General features: G+C 43.1%; 2 protein-coding genes across 2 annotated transcripts in view; both read right to left on the bottom strand.

Moving 5' to 3' along the window:
• Window positions 1-1915, bottom strand: part of yjefn3 (YjeF N-terminal domain containing 3) — a 35337-nt gene extending 33422 nt beyond the window's left edge. The window contains exon 1 of the mRNA XM_052072903.1: window positions 1653-1915. Within this exon, the coding sequence (XP_051928863.1) occupies window positions 1653-1720 (68 nt within the window). The 5' untranslated portion in view covers window positions 1721-1915. The remainder of the gene's footprint in view (window positions 1-1652) is intronic.
• Window positions 1916-5715: 3800 nt separating this feature from the next.
• gatad2ab (GATA zinc finger domain containing 2Ab) lies at window positions 5716-16902 on the bottom strand. The gene is made up of 11 exons (XM_052072835.1): window positions 16839-16902; window positions 15440-15730; window positions 12431-12554; window positions 12199-12330; window positions 11853-11924; window positions 10852-10968; window positions 10534-10734; window positions 10057-10306; window positions 8906-9303; window positions 8662-8815; window positions 5716-8053 (listed from the first exon to the last, which is right to left on the bottom strand). The coding sequence occupies exons 1-11, from the start codon at window positions 16892-16894 to the stop codon at window positions 7920-7922; spliced, it is 1929 nt and encodes a 642-aa protein (XP_051928795.1). The 5' UTR covers window positions 16895-16902; the 3' UTR covers window positions 5716-7919.
• Window positions 16903-21275: the final 4373 nt, after the last annotated feature.

The raw sequence follows: 21275 nt of genomic DNA, 5'->3' as shown, positions 1-21275 counted from the left end.
CATGGCACAGGATGTTACTCACAATCAAGAGCTTTCTAGCTCAAAAAAAAAACAAGTCCCAGAAGGGCCAAGTACCCTCAGATGCAAATTGTGACCTGGAAGAATAAGAAACCCCTGACAAAAATGTCAGGCGGTCAAACACCGCGTTGATCTCAAACGACAAATAAAGATTAAATATCGAGCGAGCCAAAATTCAATTCTGTGTCGTCATGACAAAATGATCAAACATTTCATGATCTTTATTTAATTTCGAACCAGATGGTTCGGTCGTGCGCGGCGCCACAGCCAACATTTGGCCTATGTCCCACCTTCCCCATCACGCTTCATGAATATAAATGCATCATTTGGAAAAGATTTATGAGTCACGTACTAATGACATGAATATTTTAAATGTGAATTCATTATAAGCAGGAATGTCGTCGCACAAGGGTACCGTACGTACGCACACAACCGCACACCAGAGTGAATAATTGTTCATGCTTCCATTTCAATGGAATTGCAGTGATGGATTGTTTTCAAGAATGAAGTCAAATTATGGAAAATGAAAGAATCTCATCTTGGGAAAGTGCTTTTGTTTCAATGGGACTTTTCCTTCTTTACCCTTTCAGGGACAGCGGCTACTAAAGTGGACAGCTTATCATGTTATCAGGTTACATGGTGCAGGAAAGGGTTGAATCAGATTTTGTTCAAGTGATATTACAACTTCAAATTCATTCTTTCTGAGGGGGAGGGGGCAGAGTATGTTATAAGAAGGCTGTGGTTGCATCTTTTTCCAGAATATTTGAGAAATTGCATTTTTCTCAAGTTATGTTATGAGAAGTCATATTGGACAAGAAAGTTGTATTCTAATGAGAAGTGTCCGACTCCAGAAGTTACTAGTGCAATCTAACAATTGTCAAGGTTTTTTTCCCCCCCCCCGAATCCATTTTTCTAAAAAAAAAAGTAATTTTATAAGATATCCTTTATTTGTCCCACACTGGGGAAATTTACAGCCTCCAGCAGCAAGAATGTAGGTAGAAAGAAGAAAGAAGAAAAAAAAACAAACACCGTTCAATTAAGTGTATTATAAATAAAAATTTGATAAATCGCAGTGCTATTTACAATTGTTTTTCACATCATTTAATTATTTTTTATTTTTTTTATTTTATGAGGAAAAAATATATATTTGCAAATTGTCTCTCTTAAAAAAATATAAGTGGCCATCTTACATTTGTTTTTTAGAATAAAAGGTAAAATAAAAAGGTAAAATATGTATGAGCCACATTTTTTAGGAATGTGTTTTTTTTCTTTTTTCAAAAAAAAAATAGTAATTTTCCAAGAATAACATCAGCTTGCTTACAGGTAAAGTCAGATTATGTGAGAAAAAAATCTAATTTCACTTGGCTCAGATAGATTGATTCGTAAAAATATAACTTTTTCCTCATGACATTTGGACCTTATCCATGGATTATTACTTTTTATTCTGGGGGGAATCGAGATACTCTCATGTGATTGTCTTTCGCATTTTTCTGATTTCAACAAAATTGGAGGTGGAGTATGGTGTGATCATCATCATCATCATCCTCATCATCATTATCATTATCCACACTGAAGTTCAAATTTGCATCCCATTCAACCTGCATGATTGACATTTCATGAGTGGGGGTGCCTACCTGAGGTACCGCAGCGGTTCTATGGTTTCAGGCTCCGCTTCAGCTGAGCTGTGGTTCATCTTGTCCATCTGTTTGTCACCCAGCAGAACTGATAAAAAGACAATCGAGGAGGAGCCGCGCCTCGACCAAAGCAGCCCCCCCCGGACACTGTGTTCTGAACAAGCACACACTGAGCAGTCTATTTTCACAATAGATGGCTCGGATGCAGATGGTCCTCGTCAGTCTCCAGTCTCATCCCCTACTGAGCAGCACGAAAAAGCGGCGCACTCACTCATAGAGCGCCGGCCAATTAAGAATCAGGAGAGGCAACGCGAGCCGGCTGATTGGCTCAGGCGGCCACCATCACAGCTGCACGACCCCCTTCCTCAAATTCACACACACATTTGTGCGCGCTCCTCGGCGACCAAAGCATCCCTTGATGTGGAATGTAGAGCAGGCACCACAGCGGGGAGACTTGCAAACATTTCAAATGAGGCTGATAAATTTAGTCGCGTACCAAAACAAAATGGGGGCGTGCATATGCTTGTTTCCCCATCAGATGTTTCCTGTGTTGTGGAGATGGATGATACCACGATCGATGTAACGAAAATAAAAAATACAAATTGACCTGCTAAAAAAAAATAATAATAAAAATTGCTTTTTCTTTATGTCTGTGTCAAACCTCAGTCATCCGGGTCATGGTGATCCGCGGAGGTTGAATCACCGGAAGTGAAGTCTTCCCGTTTGTTGATTTTTTTTTCCCCGTTTGCTGAAAATGTTTAAAAATGGCTTAGGTCAGTGATTCTCAAAGTGTGGTGCGAGGACCACTAGTGGAACGTGGGCTCCATCTAGTAGTATGAGAATTAATCACCGTACAAGTGCAGTTCAGTTGTGTTTAACACATTAATTTTTTTAAAGTGGTAATAAATATTTTTTAGATGCAACTTTCATTTTCATAGACAATTAACAATTTGAATTGAATCACTTCAAATCGTAACATTCTTAAACTTTTATGGATAAAATTTCTTGTATATATTCCCCTCATGAGATTATGTAGTAATATATAGTTTTCCATATATAATTTGGATATTTTTTCCTGGTAAAATTGCAATTTTGGAATTACAGTACTGTGATAAAAATATTTGCCCCCTTCCTGATTTCTGTGTTCTTTGCAATTCAACTATTGGGCCGTGCCATGCCAAAACACAGAGTTGATTCAAACCAAGATTTTGATTTAAATGAATGAATCTATTTGTTTGATAGTGTTGAGTATATAATAGTAAAAATATAAAGTTGAATTGTCAGTGATATCAAAGATATGGATACTTTTGACACCTTTGCTTAACAAAATAAAATGGAATCTCTGAAAATGTTATTTTTTCAAGAACATGTGAGCGGTTAGACTTAATTTTAAAAAATGCCAAGGTCACATGATCCACAAGGTCAAATTATAGGTCATAAGGTCACATTATTAAAGTGTGCACCCATTTTCTAAATGAATGCAGATTTGCAATCCTTGTTGAATTCCCTTTCCAACAACAACTTGCCATAAATGTCCACATTTGGCGGGCCGTAGCTCCCAAACCGCTGCTCCAATTGACCTAAATTTGTAATGTAGTGCTGTGCCATCACTGTCAACAAGTACTGTACAAGTTTCATTCAAATCCAAATGCACTTGGTTAAAATGTTCATATATGTTGAGGGGGTGATTTGGCATGGAATGATTCTATCAGGCATTTCCTTGTTAGGCACCCTCTTGAAATCGCTTCATTCCTTGTGATCAAATCATCTTTTGTGGAACTTGATCATAATCTTCCTAGCTGTCCGCCCAATGATCAATAGCCGCACCCCATGCATTGATGCATCCATCCATTTTCCTGTCTCATTAGTGGGGATGGGAATCAAAAACCAGTTCTTTTTGAGATCCCATTCCCATTAATTTGATAACAAGGAATTGCCTGACAATTATGTTGTTCAAGGCAGAAGCACTCTCAAGTTTGGCAATATTTAATGCGAAAAGATGAGATCAGAGAAACTTGCAACACTTGCAAAGCATGAATGGACTAGATGGACGCGCCAGTTCCGTATTTGAGATAAGAAGAAAGCTGACTTGCAGTAGCCAGGCAAATGCACAGCAAATAAAGACAGCATCATCATCATCAAAGTATACTGGCTGTCTGCTGGAATTAGATCGACTGACCATGAATAACAGAACCTTTTTACTTACTCAAGCTACCTAAGTATCAGTGAAGCGAGTTGGAAAATTTTTGTCTCCTTTGTACTACTGGGTCACTGGTAAGCGTGTTAAAATAAAAGCTAAACTTAACAGGCGGCACACCAGGATATTGGCGAGACTCACGATCCCTTTGTCTTGAAAAAGTAAACATTTGGATGACATTCGGCTATTTTTCCGCCAATTGGGGTCACAGTAGCTTGAAACAGACATTGTAAACTTGTAATTTCAGAAATTTTCCACTACGTCTCAGGAAGGAATATTTACAACATGCAACTCATTTACGTAAACGTAACATGTTATATACGCCACTTAGTGACGTTCAAAATGTTATTGCCACAAGAAAAATTGCTTGTGAGCATAAACACTATTAAAAGGTACCGTAGGTTAAATGTGGGTGATTTTAAAAAAAAATCCTGGAAAAGCCTTTTCTCAACATTTAAAAGCTCAAAATAACCTGATAAAAATACATATATGTGTACGTACATCTTCCAGTATTATCAGGAAACGTTTGTAAAAAAAAAAAAAAACAATTTTTAAAAAGTGACGTTTCACTGAGGACAAACGGGTTCAAGATGCAGCATTTGGTCTACGCTGCCATCTAGCAGCACCAAAGAAAAACTGCACTTTTCAAGGGGAATGATAACAAATCTTCATATTTTTGAAGAAAAAACTATTTGATGATCCCCGTAGTCCTCGAGGGATGTTGGGGGCCGGGGACTCTTGAAAGCAGGTTTACGACAAATGGAATGCTATATAGAAAATCCATTGGGTATTTTTTATTTGAGGAAAAATAAATCTTACTGGATGTCTGTGTATGGCAGTACAGTACACATCAATTAATGTAGAAAGTCTTCATCTCTGTCACGAAACTAATATTGTACAAATAAACGGTATTATCATTGAGACCATGCAAATAAGGATTTCATCCAGATGACTACACATTAATTTAATGAAGCTATGGCTTGAATCCTTGTCCTAGAGATGCGATACGGCATCATGACTTATGCCACACAATATAATTTTCACGATAACGCAGGGAGGTTACCGATGTCAGAAAGGTCACAAAACCGTGTGAAAACATACATATATCTATGTAGTTTAAAATGTGTTGTGATTACGCGGACCAAAAGTCACGCTTTTGATGATTGTACTGCTTTTAATGGCGATGACGATATTGCGTCAAATTTAATATTGCGATATTGCCATAGTCCCCCACCATTACCCCCTCCCTCATATATTCGCTTGATTCACCGTCTTCATTGTTTATGTCTTGTGACCTGTTGTAACTGTCATATGCTTGTGCGGGAGTTTTTTTTGCCTCACTCAAATTATCCTCAAAATGAGGGTATTTCGAGCGTGGGTTTTTTTCTCCCTCTCTCCCTCCCCCTGTGGTTTCTTTCTGACATTCGGGTTGAGTGAACGCTGGCGCGTTTTGGCTGCCACTGCTCAACCCGTATTGTTTTGTGTTTTTTGTTATTGTAAAGTGTCCTTGAGTGTCTTGAAAGGCGCTTATAAATAAAATGTATTATTATTATTATTATTACCGTTACAACCCTAGCCTCTCCCAGTAACACACTTCCAAGTCCATATCCTGTTGAGTATATCGCATTAGAAAGTAATGATACATAACCACTAGAGGGCGAAATAGAATCCGCAATTATCTACCGTTTTTATGCATTTTTTTAAAAGTATCGATATTACTTTTCAAAGAATTTGGAGATACATGCTTTTGCATAACATTGGAGTTTTGCATTACATGACATCCTAATGTCACATTGACTGTAAGCCAGTTTGAATTCTTGCAAAGGACTTCATTTAAGAATTTATGGAAAACAAATCAGCCATGGGTGGGTTAAAATTTGTTTTTATTGTTTAATAGGGTAGGGGGCTGCAATAAACAAATATCTCCTCATACATCATTTTCTTTTGTGTGGGTTTGGCCACGTCTTTCCCTCTAAAACAAACGGAATGGTGTTGATTTCAAACAGTGACGGTCTTGCCGTTTGCATCCCCAAGATGTAGGTTTTTGTTCCTTCTGCTTTTTTTGCCTTTCGGGAACATGGAGACAACCTGGGATGTTTCCTTCGCAGATTTTCGTACACGGGAGCTCAAGTCCAAAGTGAAACCAGGAAACAATGGCACTAAGGAGTGGCACCCAAATTTCGTTGTATGCTATACAATTACAATAAAGGCGATTCTGATTCTAATTTTCCCCACCATGGGACAATTTGTTCAATTTGTCCGAAATTACAAAGAAATATGACACATGCATCCAACCATTTTCTATACCACTTTTGGTTTGGGTCCCAGCTGGGCCTGGAGCTTATCCCAGCTAACTCTTTGCCAAAAGCAGGACAGGCCCAGGACTGCTTGCCATCCAAACACAAGGTACAATATACACCAACATTCACACTCACACATATCGAAAACCTGGTTTTCAATAAACCTGTTATGAATGTTTTTGGAATGGAAAGGCCAAAGCTGAGACTCAAACCCCAAACCTCAAAACTGTGAATCAGGCTAGCTGACCACTTAGCTCCTACGCTGCCAAAATACTATCCAACAAATGTTAATTATCAATGTTTTGTGAGGCTTTTCAAGTGAGCCTCTGAGGTACAGAATATGTCCGGTTCGCCTGATCTGACAGTGGAATTCCAAATTCACAAGCAACCTGGCCACACTTTTATTGGCTATTGCAACACGTTGGAGACTTGGCTCCGTTGTTAAGGAGCTAAACACGTAGCACAGTGAGCGTTACTGTTTGAAGTCCAATTATCCCCTAGCGCAACCTCTGTCAAGAAGCTGACGCGATGACACGTTAGACTTCCTGGGGCGGCGTTGGGCCTTGCATCACTACATTCTGAAAGCTGCCCAGCTTCTTCTTGACCGACGAGCGGCGGAGATCCATTGACACGCATGTCTCTACTAATCACGCGACCCTATAAATAAACCCAGGGACAGTTGTGTCTAGAGAAGAAAACAATGCACCACAACCTAAAGGACTAAAAGCAAAAACAACAGAAAAACAAAGCATGTCACAAAATGACATTCCTGACAAATCCCCCTCCAGTTTTAGCATGACATCATGTGCTGACTCCAGAGAGGCTTCAAATAAATTCCAAACCTTCTAGCAGAAGGGATTACATTTGGGCTCCACTAGTTTTCTTTTTGGAAGTGTTACGTCCCTCAACGATAGTCCTCAAAACATTATAAAAGGCTCCCAGAACTTTACAATATTCAGTGAAACATTTTTTTATCTTTATTCTTTCTCTTCTAAATATTTAAAAGTCAGCTACGACGTGGAAACCGGCAGATGTAAAACCACCTTCAACAGTAACGTGAGCCCGCATAATTCCAACCTCGGCGTGAGGCAACTTCCAAAACGTTGGAGGAGCACAATATTTGGAAAAACAAAAACACGCAGACAAGAATCCTCACATTCAGCCATACAAAAGAATCCGACACTCATGGGCTTCTCTGGTACACTCGATGGAGGTCAGAGAGAAGAGGCAGTCTGTGTGGACTTTTACAGTCTTTTTTTTTTTTCTTTCTTCTTAATTTCAAACAATCCCTGCGACGAGATCTTCAGTTCAGACACCGCACCGGACCTCCCGGAGAAGGGCTAAGGCGTGTATTCTGTTGTGTCTAATAATAATAATAATAATCTTAATATCTTTTCCCTGTCTAATCCATAGACAGAGGAGTTTGGGAATTGTGTGACGACTCCCACTCTAAGATGGTCAACCGAAAGAAGTTTGAACCTAAACCACCTTGAAAAAAAATACAAATAAAAATAAACATGTACTGGACACAATCCTTGTATCCTAGACTTGGGGAATGGGCTCTGAGGAAATGGAGGAATTTCTCCATCTCAAGAAAAAAAAAAAGAAAAAAAGAAAAAACAGGGAGCAGATTTACTGCCTCCCTGCATCATGTTCATAGAAAGGATTAGAATGATAATATGATAGATGGGTGGGCGCACAATGGCTATCATAGATATTAAGGGAGGGAATAAGAATAGGAACGGGAGGGCGGGGGGACATGAGGCGGTATTATTTCCATGTGTTGGCCGCCTGGGAGATGGAGCGGGAAGGGATCATGTCCAACAGGTATTCCCGCTGGCGCTCCACAGAGGAGGTGGTCTTGTGGGTGGACAAGCTGGGGTTCACGTAGGCCATAGTCACGCCTGGCAGGACATAAAATGGTTAAAACAAAATGCACCCAGGCTGTTTCGACATGCAGGGTGAGAGAAAAGATGAGGGGATAAAGTTATTGTCCACAGGAAGGTGAGTGGATTCATTTTATCCAATATGAGCAAAATAACTTATTTTTGACCACACGATTTGCAACTACGTCAACATGACATGGACTACAATTCAAACACAACTACCACTGACCGGCGGAATCTATTGTGCGGGTTAGGCTGAACATTGAAGAACAAAAAGTATCAAGGACGGGGCTTCTCACTCAATGTGTACATGGACACCTAAGAGTTGCCTTCTAAATGCCGTTTAAATGTCAGTACATCTTATATTTATAATTCAAGCTGGGAATGTAATGTAGAGTAGCAGCTTCATTTTCCTTCACGGGATGAACGAACCTACATCATATTTCTTTAGAAAATGTTTTCTCTGTTTACTTAATCTAAAACATGAGAGAGACAAACTTTTGGCAGAATAAAGACTACAATGGGAAAATTGAGATGAAGTAAGGGGTAAAAGGATAGTGTCACCAATATTAATATGATAAAAAAACATGACAGAGGAAGTCATTCCCTCAAAGAGTGTCATCTACCTGCATTGGTGCTGCCCTTCCTCCAGGCAGTCACGTTGCCCTGGTTACTGTTGCTGCCACCGGCGCTGACCTTCACCCCTTGCTGGAGAGGGCGCGCCGCCCCATGCTTACTTGGCCTACTGCTCAACGCCGCAGCCGTCACTGCGTTCTGCAGCTGTGACGAAGGAGGGTGAGGGGAATGAGTGGTGCCAAAACGCAATGACTCGCTGAAGCTGAACGCGCCTGTGCGCTATGTGGCGCTTACTTGCTTAATGGCAGAGTGGTGCCCCGTCACAGATCTGTGCGGCATGGCAGCCCGGACCTGCTTGTACGGGTGAGACACCAGCACCTCGCTTTTGGACAGCGAAGGAGAGGACGAGGTGGTTTTGGAGACGGGCGTGGCCGAGGAGGTGGTGGCCTGCTGGAGGATGCGCTGCTCGATCTCCTGCTCCTGCTGCAGCGCCTTTACGAAGGCCGCCTTCAGCCGGCTGGTGTGCTCGGCCTTAAGGGCCTTTTTCTGATTGGACGACATACACTGGTTACACAGGATGGTCCCGGCCTTTTCCTTCCTCCAGCGGGAGGTGAAATCAGTTTTACACTGGGTGCAGGTGTACGGCTCTTTGGGAATAGAGCTAGACATGCCGGCCGTTGGACCTAGATTACCTGTGGGTCGGAGAGTCAGGGGACTTATTACAACATTTTACCAACACCTCAAAGTCAATACAATGAAACCCCTCTACAACGAAATCATGTTTGCAGCAAGAATCTTTTCAAAGCAAGGGACTTTTCACTGTCGCAAATTTTATCTCAGACATAAACACGAGCATACACAAAAAACAAACGTGTACTTTTTTAGCCAGAGTACAAAGAAAAAAAGGGAAAGAAATTGCGAAATTTACGATCAGCTTTTACTTTCACTTACAGCAATTGCTTGCATAATTTCTTTTATTTTGCTTCCTCCATCATTCATTTTTATTATCTTTATGCTGTGTTCAAACATTAAAGATGTTCTTTTCTTAACTCCTTAGTATGCAACGGTCTGTTTGTCGCCATTTTAGCAATGCAATGTTCGTGCTGCGTCTGAAACAAATACTTCCTGTATTACTGCACTTATGTAAATCAGTGTGGTGGTTGCTGTTGCCGTTTCCAAACAAAGCAGTAGAGGTCGCTGTGGAAAACAGAGTTTGGATTAGACTTTTGCTGAAGGTTTGTTTTCGTTGTCGTGAATCTCATTGCGAGGCAAGAGCAGAGAAAAATATTTCGTATAACGGAACAGGTGGACTTTTCGTTGTAGGGGGAGCAGAAAAGTGGGAATGGCTTTCATGCATGAAAATGCTTTCACGCGAGCGGGTATTTTCACCTATGTAGGTTTCGTTGTAGAGAGTTTCACTGTAACAGAATGACAGGCCCACCCACCTCTGCCAAGCATGTCCAGGAGTTTTTGCACCACTTCCTCCAACCCCAACAAGTAGATGAACTCATTATTGGCGGCGGAAGGTAGGAAGTTGAACTCGGGGGCAGGTGGTTTGGGCGGCGGGATCTCCAGTAACGTCTTTTCCAGCTGCTTGCGAAGGGCAAGCTTGGCGGCGGCCTGGCGGCTGGCAGGCGAGTCATTGATGCCAGAGTTTGGCGACAGTGAAGAACCCTTAATGCCCGTTGGAGACGCCTGGACACAATAACAGAACCCACCTGAGTGACCAAACATTTAAAATGCACTTCTCAAAGCACTGAGAGGTGTGTGTGTGTGGGGGGGGGGGGGAGGGGGGGTGAAATGAAGAAACCAAACCAACTTTTCCCCAAGTCCCACACACACACAGCTGAACCTTCTCAAGCTAGATGTTCCAATGATCATATAATTGCAGAATTTGAAAAGGCACATGGCTATATTGTCACCTGTGGGATGTTGACCAATATATTACTGTTGGCCACATTAGCCACCCGAATGAGGCCCTGCTGAATGATCCTCTGTCCTTGGACCTGGACGTTGGGCACGGATGCCCGTGGAGCCAGCAGAAGCGGAGGAGGGCCCGAGCCGCCGTGCTGCTGCTGCTGCTGACGCAGGCTGGCGATCTGCTGAGGAGTCACAGTAACAGGCTGATTGCAGCCGAATGCAGAAACAGACAAAACCCAAAAGGACACAAGAGCCAGAGACGTGAGTGGAGTTAGGACATTGAAGGCGGTACATCTGTTGTGAAGAATGTTGGGACTAACCTGGGCTCCTCTGACCAGTGGGGGCATGGTGGTCTGAGAGCTGTGTTTGGACGGGATATGTTGACCACCCCTCACCAGAGGCGGAGGGATGACCGTGCCTGAGCTGCGACCCGTTACCTGTCAACATATATTACACTATACCAGGTGTGCGCAACACTATGAACACGTGTCACATGATACGATACAATACGGGTTGAATCGATGAGTTGACTTTACTATCCCACATGAATGTTTATTACGTCAGGTCGACAAATCGTGAATTAAGTTGGTTTAGTGTCTTGTCTTCCAATCGGGCAATTTACAGTGGACCTTCGACTTGCCTGCAGTTGCTGGACTATACTGTATATACTGTCAGTCTCCGTGGAACAGTGAAATGTCCAGGCAACAAGGAGACACTGTGGATATATGTCTGTCTGGATGGGGTGAAGAGTATGAAAATACGACGATAGAGGAAGAGCAGAGCCTAGCTATCTTATCCTGTTTCAATTATCACTACTCATATCATATAGTCAAGTCATAAAAGACTCCAGCTGTGTCGCCAAAATGTCATGTCCACTAAATGCATCTGTGGGCTTTTTAAAATGTTATTCTTTGATGTGGATTGGTCCAACTCCCAATGAGACTGGTGACATATGGATGCTTCAGGCATTAAAAATGAGACTGGCAAGATGGACACAATCCTGAAGTCTATTCACGTGAAATGGAATTTCTCACTTGGACTGTTTCTTTTGGTCTGGCCGCGATGTCCCGTTTTACAACACACTATGCTGTGGAAGAGGAAACTGGTCGACTCAGACACATTGGCAAGACTCCCGCTAATTACAACAACTACATTCAGCCAACAGTGACTTGTATTTTTATTTTCATCAATGACGTCACTAATAAATCATCTTCGCCTCAACTTTCATCTCGTCAACGCCGACGACATTAACTTAAGTTGCTCGACCCCTACCTACAACCATTTGAGGACCATCTCCTGAGAGCAATGCTGTTGTGTGTACCTGGAGGGGTCCTTTGCTTGATGTAATGCTACCTCTCACCAGAGGAGGAGGAGTGGCCACAGAGCCGGATGCCTGGGGAAGGAAAGACATTTCAATTCTGTCATACAAAGTAACAATTGTGCAGGATTGCAACACATGCTTCCGTTAATGTCTCATAATTTGTTAACGTCACACATGCATCACCCAATGAACTGATCTGTCTGTCTATCAAAATGCTGGCATCAGCTGATCCTCAGCACAAGAATCCGCAGCCAAAATAGCTCAGCAGACAATTCCAACATCAGACATAAATCTCGTGGCCCAGTATGAACTTGAGCCTCTTTCCCCCCCCCCATTTTTGTTTTACCTTCTGAGCTGTGCTCTCCTTCTGGATCTGGCTCTGCCGTAGTTTCTTAAGCAGCACCAACTTGGCTTCTTGGAGTCGTAGCTCTTCTTTGAGCTGTTTGATGATTTGCTCTCGCTCTTTGGGAGAACTCTTCTGCATAGGACAAGAGGAAAACAGAAATTAAAAATGTTACTATTCCAAATCTAAATAGACTTTGACAACACCCGGCAAACTAGCGCTGCAGTTTTCCCACCATAAGTTTTTCTGTGTCGGTCTTGGTAAAACAGTGGCCGTTCATGAGGGGACTGGATGGCTCGTTGTCAGACAGCACAATCACATCGTCTGGTGATGGCGGCTGGCGCTCTCTCTTGATTTCGCTGAAGGGAAGACAGTCAGGGAGCATGAATAAATTGTTTCGGAATCCCGCTTTGACTGAATGCTGCATGACTTCATTCTAAAAACTCATACAGAGAAGCAACCAAGCTAACACCATAACGCTTGTAAAACATCGACTTTTGGAATAGAAGAATAAACAGCAGAAGTTATGATGCGGGCTCATTTTAAGCAGAAAGAATCCAAGTGTCCACCTCGTGTTGCCAGCATTAGGGAGTGTTTCGGTGTCATGATGGATGTTTATGATCCCATTACGATGAGATATTAAATCCAGAGACGGTACTGCCCTTGTTGTGATCCTCTGACCAGGACTTGAATTATCTGTCACTGCGATCCAGCATTTGAGTGTCATCTAAACCTCATTCAGTGCTCAGTTGAGATGACCAATGTAGAATGCCACGTTAGCTTCTCAGAATAGTTGATAGCTAACAGCCGGCTGTCACTTGATGGCAAGGTGTAGTATTATATTGTAATGTTTTACATTGCATTAATGGTTGATTTAATTTTATACTGTACGATGTAAAGTTAGAGCTATTTTATTCATAATATTACCATAAAATCTAAATGGAAGAATGCTACGATTATTTAAAAAAAAACACTGCATCCGGTAACGAGGAACATTTGGCTTCAAAATGTCAAAAATCAATAAAAATGAAAATTTTAATCGGAAAAAAACATCTGTTTTTGACTCGTGCAACGAAGCAGATGTTCAACTTTCCAGTCTGCAACACAGAGCCTGTAGTTTTCACATATGTCCACTAGGGGGCGGTATTCAATCAGAGTTTTGGTCACCCTCCTAATGTGGCGAAAATGTGCTCCGGGGCACACAAGAGGACAAGAACCGGGAGATCAATAATAGAGTAATGGCGGCAGAGGGAGTAAGCGAGAGAACAAAGGTTCGTCTCGACCAAACAACAACATGTTTGCATGGAAGGTCTTCTCTTCTGTCTCCCTTCTGATTTAAACGCTGGATCTACGAAAAGTCAAAAAGTCAGAAGAAGACCTGGCTGAAGAAGAGTTGAGTGACATTGAGGTTTGGTTCAATGGATGAATGACGCACCCACACTGAAAAGACTGACTCCAAAACGTGTCACTGCGTAGGCCCGTCTTACCACAGAGAACCTCGAGGCCTTACCTCCTCCTCCCCTACCTCTGTGGCCTAGTCGGAAAGGGAGAGCCTGGGCCTCGGTTCTCCCCTCCCTCCCAGCTGCCGACGCCAAAGTCACAAGTTGAGCCAAGCGGAGGACCGCTGGAGACACGGCAGAGGGTGACAGTGATGGGGGGAGGGGAATACATGGCCAGGAGCCAACCTATTGTGTACACGCTCTCACTCAGTCACTCAACCAGTCGCTACTTGGCGCACCCCTCCCCCAACGTTACTTGTTCATCTTTTATACTCCCAATACGCTCACTTCGCACTTTGGTGCACAGTTCTGCCTTCAAATGCGCAAGGCCGCCATCTACGAGACACCCCTCAGCAGGACAGCTTCGCAGGAAGCTGCATATACACTACTGAAACTACACATGTGACACAATACGCCAGGCGTGAATCAAAAACTATATGTGCAACTCCTGGAAATCTTTCAAAAGTCCAAAGATGGCCATCTCACTCATGTATTTTTCAAATTAAAAGTATGCATCTTGCTGACAGTTTGCCCTCCTGTAGCCTGAGGGGGCAGCTGTGTGCATTCCATAAACGCAGTTATATTGAAATTGTCAAACACGGGTGCTATTACATGGGACAAATGGCAAGGCGGGAGGCTCGTTGGTTGTCGAGGTTGTCTTTGCCACTCAGCCGGGAAGAGCTCCCACATAAGGTTGGTTATGTAAGGTCCATGTAAGGTTTTTGCATGCCTCGGCTTTACATCTGAACCGCAGACTATAAGCATGGCTCAATCAGGAATACGTTTTTCCAACGACAACGGATGCTTCGCAAGGAGCATTAACATCGGCACGGTCGTATACTGAAGAGATGATGCGACAAAAGTGAGTTCTATCAATAACTCCAAAGTAGCAAGCAAACTAAAGTTTCCTCATGGAAATAGTCAAGACTTCCCACAACATTAATCGATTCATATTGAACATTTTTGTATGCGTTGTGTTGTGACTAATTAGACATATCCTGAGGCCGGTTCAAAGGTGACAAACCGAGCTGAGTCAGCTCTCAGTTTCTATTTCAACTGCCATCGCGTCGCCGCACGCATTTATCTTTCATCACATAACATCAAGCATTCGTCGGCCTGGTCATGTGACACACCCACCATTCCTCCAGGCCCCTCCCTTGTCCAACTGCTCCTTCCAACGTCAAAACCATGGCAACGGCCAGTTGGAACCAGTTTGTGACACGTAGTCTTCATTTTGTGCAAGGAGTGTAGCAAGCTCAGGTGCTGCCGCGGGAGAAAATGGAGCCCACAGTAGCATCAAACCCCCCCTCCCCCTCCCCACCCTCATTATGAGGTGCAGGCTTCATATGCAGCCGCCCCGCAACTTCCTGTACTGCGCTCGCCTGAGTTCGAGAGGAACCTGAAACTCCAGTGGACAGCTCTGTGCAACCACAAGGCATTGAGCTTGAACGCAAAGACACTAAAAATAACTTTATAGGCAAACTCCTCCCCGGCGAAGAACACGGATCAATGTGCCGCCTGCCAGATCACAAGTGCGATCAAGAAACGCTCATGTGTTCTTTGCACCTTTACCCTCACTTAGCTTGAAAGCTGATTACGGATGTTGGAGGAAGAAAGTGGTTTAGTGCGGACAACACTGAGCCTTATTGTACAGGAAGAAATGTTTGCGTATCGTTATCATCCCCATGTACGGTGGAAAGCAAAAGCATGTCACCGCATAACACGAAGGCAAACACCATGCTCACCTTTTGGATGTGCTCATATCGACAGGCTGATCCCCCGTCTGCACCTCCACCTTAATGGTGGCCTTCACCTCCCCAGTCTTTAGGATGCTGGCTGACAGCTTGCCCGACGGCTCACTCTTGAGCGCGACACCGTCCGCTTCGGCACCATCCGGGTCCAAGGGTTTTCCCTCGCCGGCCCCTTTCTCCAACTTGACCCGTTTGGAGTCCATGTCTCCCGTGCTGTCCCTCTCCATGGCCCTCTTCTGGCTGCGCGTTTGACGCACCGCCTCCTCTGACATGGCTGCTCTCAACCTGCAGAAATGGGAAAGCAAACTCACCGGTGTGGAAAAACGTTGCTATTGCAAGCAAACAAAATGCTACGCCATACTTGTAACTACTGTAAGGACAAAAACGGAGCATTAATCATGAATTCATGATAACTTCACCTACTTATTTGACTGAGAAATGGCAATTGCCTCATTCCCTCACCAACTCGTAAGCAAGACATCAAAGCATATCATAGCATTCCGCGGCGGATACAATGCAAATAACTTGACCCCTTGGGACTGCGAGCGTTTTAGCAAGGCGCTGGAGCAATCTGATTGGATGCTCAATAGGTACATTGTTTCACTGATTCCAGAATATCACTGCCACATCCATGCTTTTTTTTTTAGCTTGCTGTGGAAAATGTCAAACATGAATTGTATGGTTCGCCAATCCCACACAAATATCTGTGTTGTCCTTAAGTTGAAAAGGCGCAGCTAAACAACCAATGAAAACCTGCCTTTTTCATGATCACAATCCACCCCTACAGCTGTACTGAAACATTTAACAGTTGGAAATGTGCCTTCAAAGGCTTAGGGGGGGGGTGGGGGGGTGGGTAGCAGAGTCCGACTACATTCAAATCTTGAACGATAGTGGCTCGTAAGAATCCATTTGTCTTTTGAAGCAGTTATATTGGAATATATGTTATATTCATATATGTCCGAGCTTGCAGACAGCCGTGCCGCCTAAACGTCACTAAATATTCAAATTAGATTAGATTAGAAAACCTTTATTTGTCTCGCAATGGAGAAATTCCCATTTCACAGCAGCAAAGTTATGAAAGGAAGAAGTAGAAGAACAAAATATAGGAGCTGCTGGACAGGCAGCCACTCTGACGGCGCCATCTTGAAGTCAACCTAACAAAAATGACACAACATAACACATAAGACACAGACAGTCGAGCAATCTTAATCACTTTTCCCGCATACACTTTGTTGTTTGAATCAGTTGTAGATGAAAGAGGAGAGGATCAAAGTGTTCTTTCACCAGTAGATCAGAGTCATCATGCTGAAAATGTGCACACGTCTGCTACAAGCCAAGTTTCAAAAGCAAACACGAAGCTATAGCGTCCATTGACGAAAAGAGATTGGCTCACATCTCCTGTCCCACGTAATCCGCTTCAACTCCAAGCTGCGACTCCCAATTCCACATTTTTCCCCCCAAGATGGCGCCCGAGTAGGCAGCCTTCAGCAAGTGCTCTTCAAGAGCCTTGCTTTTTTGTTCTTTTTTGTTGTTTTTGTCTTGTCACATGTTGTTTGTCGTTTCATCGTGTGGACCTGATATGGACTGTTTTCAGCGCTTTTTGGCCACGACATTCGTCAAAGGAGCAGTATCTGTGGTTGGTGGTTGCGCCTTCTCGGCAGCACGCCTGTACCAGCACAGATTTTGATTGGGAGGAATGTCGGCGCCATTGACTGTCGGTGCTGGACAGACCTGGGACGCTCGTGTTTTTTGCACCTGTAATGGGCAGCATTTTTCACAACCCCGTTTTGTTCAGTGGCTATGTCGGCGCTGTTGGACAGTTGGCGTTGGTGCGGCTGGATGGATGGCTGCTGAAGTTGAGGATGAGGAGAGAGGAGCGTTGGCGCACAGCGCCGATACGTATTTGGAACCGCGAGTCGCCGCTTGGAATGGAAATGGATTTCCATGGGACAGGAGAAGTGAACCAATCTCTTTTTTCGTCAATGGATGCTACAGCTTCTTGTTGACTTTGAAACTTAGCTTGTAGCCGACGTGTGCACATTTTGAGCATGACGTCTCTGATCCACTGGTTAAAGGACACTTTGTTTCTCTCCTCTTTCATCTCAAACTGCTTCAAACAACAAAGCGTGTGATGGAAAAGTGGTTAGAACTGCATGACTGTTCGTGTTTTATGTTATGTGTTGTGTTTATTATTTTACTTTGTTAACTGTTTTGTTAAGCGCTTTGTTACAGCTGCCGCTGTTGTGAAAGCGCTTTATAAATCAGCATGTATTGTATTGTATTGTATTGTATTCGCATCGGCAGGCTGTCCTGACACTCCTCTCTTCTCATCGTCGGCTCATCAAGCCTTGCATCCATCCAGCCGCAGACCATCCAACAGCACCGATCTCTCCGCTGAACAAAATGGGGCTGTGTAAAACGCTGCCCATTAGAGGCGCAAAAAAAAAAAACAAGCGCCCCAGAGCTGTCCAGGAATGACAGTCAAATGGCACCGACATTCCTCCCAACAGTGCTGGTATACCAATGCTGCAGAGAAGGCGCAACCGCCAAGCACCAAGTCTCCTCCCTGATGAATGTCGTGGCCAAAAAATGCTGAAAAACAATCCACATCCGGTCCACACGACGCAACAACAAACACAAAGTGACAAAACAAACACAAAAACAACCACAACAAAAAGCAAGGCTCTTTAGAGGAATGCTTTAAAAAGAACGAATAATATTTCTGGTGGAAAACCTGTCTCATAAATATGTGGAGTTCTTTATTAAATAGTTCTGGCAAAAATTATTTTTTTTTGTGCGGGTTTGCCATGGAACAGTAACAATGTAGACAGTCAATTTTGTTTCAATGGTTATTTGTTTTGCTTCTTTACTTTGTTTCGTGGGCATAGAGCGTGTTCCATTTAGCTGAAACATCCACCCTTAAAAAAAGGTCCACCCTGCATCTTGTCCAAGAGCCAATGCCCCAGATTCTGACCCAAATCTCTTTCAGTACAGTTAAGATGATGAAAGCCACTTCCCACATAACCTATTACACAGCAGAAACACTACAACATTCAAATTCAATCCCAACTGGGTCAGATGATGCAGACCTAGCTTCCTCAGCTCTTGCCGCTTCAATCTCCCCCACCCCCACCACCACCAAAACGAAGCAGCCAACGTGGTAAAACACTTGCAGGACTCGTGACAATACCCTAAGATTAATTTAGACTGTGCCGTTCCCCGATAAAAACCGGTCCAAACGAGTCTTGTTAATTGTGGAGATGAACAAGTTGCCCCAAAGGACCAAGCAAAAGACCTACTTAAGTTAGTAGTTAATTATGTTGACAGGTTTTGGAATGTTCAAATGACATTCCGAAGCATGTCAACCAGAATGATAAGTTGGTGTTGTCAATGTTATCAAAGGCACCTGAAACACATTACCGGGAAGGTCGAAAGCAAAACCTCAAACCAAGTCCTGTCTAAAAACACCTAACAGTAACTTTAACAAGTTTTGATTATTTCTCCATTGTGAGCGAGAATAAAAACCTTTCACAGAAAATTTTTTATCTACATCTGTGTTTGCATGAACGCACGTAATAAAATGTCAAACCCGCGCCGGTGCACCAAAACTAAGAAATGTGCTAAATTGTGCTATCCTTGGACTCAAAAGGCTCAACATTCAATCTGGAATTTACAGTGAATAAATCAAACGGTGCCAAGCCCAAACTGATGGGACAATGCCGTTTTTAAAAGGAACAGCTGAGGTGCAGGTCAACATAAACATTGGCTTTGCTGGTCCCAGAAGAAAAAGGAGGATGCCGTCCTGATCCATCAGTTCATGCTGCTAAGCAACAAGTCTGGTAAACAAAATTGTCCTACACGCACGCATGTGCCGCTAGTGTGGCATAATCCCGCACACACTTGAGGGCGACCGAGTGGTTGTGTATCACCGGGTGTGATTGTTGCATCACTACGCCGCTCAGTCCCAGGAGTTTTCCCATGTCTTGTCTCTTGGTTTCTATATGAGCTCTAGAGGCTTGTGGTGTTTTGTGAGCGCTTCACTCACCGCTTCTAGCTTATAAGAAACTTGAATCTCTGATTCCAACTTTTTTTTTTTTTCGCGGGAGACTGATATGTCAAATATCACATCAACTTAAAACTAGATTTATGTTGTCTCCCAACAACATCCATTTATATTTTGGAAAGATTTTGCATACTGACAACATTTTAAAAAATTATAATCTTGTGAATGGCCTTACATGTGGTTGTTTTTGTTGTTTATATTTTCTCATTATTTTAAAAAGATAAAAACGGCCTACCTAACAAGTTTCACTTATCTCTCTGTCATGTACAATTCCAAAGACCAGACTGTACAAGTGGTGACATTCATTTGACAAGGTCTAAAAACTAAGAATATTAAATGTGGGGAAGAACCAGCCTGGATAAATCCATCCAGTAAAAAAACTGTACGTATAATTATATTAAAAAAATAATAAAAAAGAAACAACGGAATGTGAATCAGAATAAGCACAGGTGCAAACCATGTTTGTTCATGCAGCCGGCTTTGGATGTTCCTCTTGCTTCCCGCAGACTAATACTGTAGTAGACGGAGCGAAAACATCTCCTCGTTTCTGCCTCGACACACAAGCTTGTGTAAATCCATCCATCCATTTTCCAAAATCACTTAACCTCATCGGGGTCGTGGGCGTACTGGAACCTATCCCGGCTGTCTTCGGGCAGAAGGGCGTGGGACACCCCGAACTGGTTGCCAGCCAATCGTAGATGAACAAGCATTCACACTTGTGTAAATCAACACGTAAATGATACCCAACAGCCATAGTCTAAAACCAATCTTGAATTCAATGAAACAGGTTGCATGAAGTACATTTCCACGCCTGCTGTTCCATGTGATGAGGTAGGATGCTTTTATTTTTTTCACCATGAAAGCAAATGGAAATCGCCTGACCTGGTTTGACACGACAGAGTCTCTCTCCTTTTGTGTCCAGCGCTACAAGGAAAGAAGATCAATGCCAAGGGCTCATCCACCGCCCTTTAGGTAGCGTACCAGCCTCTTATCTCCAGCTTCATAATGATTCCCCCACTGGGACCCGACTGGGCCCAGTCAGCCGCCACATTAACGGCCATTTTGGGAAGCCAAGGCTTTCCAGTCATGTCTTTATGCTTCAATTAGAGACGTGCAGGTCAATAATAGTTTTGTTTGGAGTTAGTCACGTATTGCTTGATCGGGAGGCGCAGGGGTGGGCGGGTCACTTTAAAAAATGTACGCATCTCATCTCGGATATTTGGTTCTAGATTGAGTCAGCGGTTTGGCTTTCACGCACATCAACCAAGCTTCTTCGAGGATCAATGTTAGACTATTAACGTGTAATAACATAAGGATTCTTTGCACAGTTAGTCTTGGCTGTATGTATATTGTCGCTGTCCAATGAAGACTGCATAGCTCCACTTGTACTCTTAAAGCAACTAATTAAAAGCCACATAAGGCCTTTGTACGGTTACTTGTCTATTCGCACCCATGATGGAAAGTTGCGTTCGGGGCACATCTTGTTCGGTGTGGCAACAGTGATGATGCATTAGGCATAGTTTTGACACCGGATGCATCGCGCTCATTTTTATCCGCGTTTGTGCTGGGTAACGCAACGCTTTTGAGTAACCGTATGAAAAACTATAAGTTGGATATAATCAAAAAACACTCAAATTTGGAGAACTCAATTAAAATTTAGATTAACGCGATTAAAAAACATCAATGCGCTAAATATAACTAATTATTCGCAATTAACGTGATAATTTGACGCCTCTAATTAAAATGTGTAACAGTTGGGAATGGAGT

This window comes from Hippocampus zosterae, chromosome 8, assembly GCF_025434085.1.
Source record: "Hippocampus zosterae strain Florida chromosome 8, ASM2543408v3, whole genome shotgun sequence".
NCBI lineage: Eukaryota > Metazoa > Chordata > Actinopteri > Syngnathiformes > Syngnathidae > Hippocampus > Hippocampus zosterae.
Note: the sequence above shows the minus strand (reverse complement) of the source record. Positions and strands in the feature narration are given on the sequence as shown.

Excerpts from the sequence above, each read along its gene's own strand:
- gatad2ab (XM_052072835.1), bottom strand. The coding sequence starts at position 16,894 with ATGTGGAATTGGGAGTCGCAGCTTGGAGTTGAAGCGGATTACGTGGGA. Across the intron at positions 10,307-10,533 it reads TATTGGTCAACATCCCACAG|GCGTCTCCAACGGGCATTAA; the intron begins GTGACAATATAG and ends TATTGTGTCCAG. Across the intron at positions 8,816-8,905 it reads ACCACTCTGCCATTAAGCAA|CTGCAGAACGCAGTGACGGC; the intron begins GTAAGCGCCACA and ends CCTTCGTCACAG.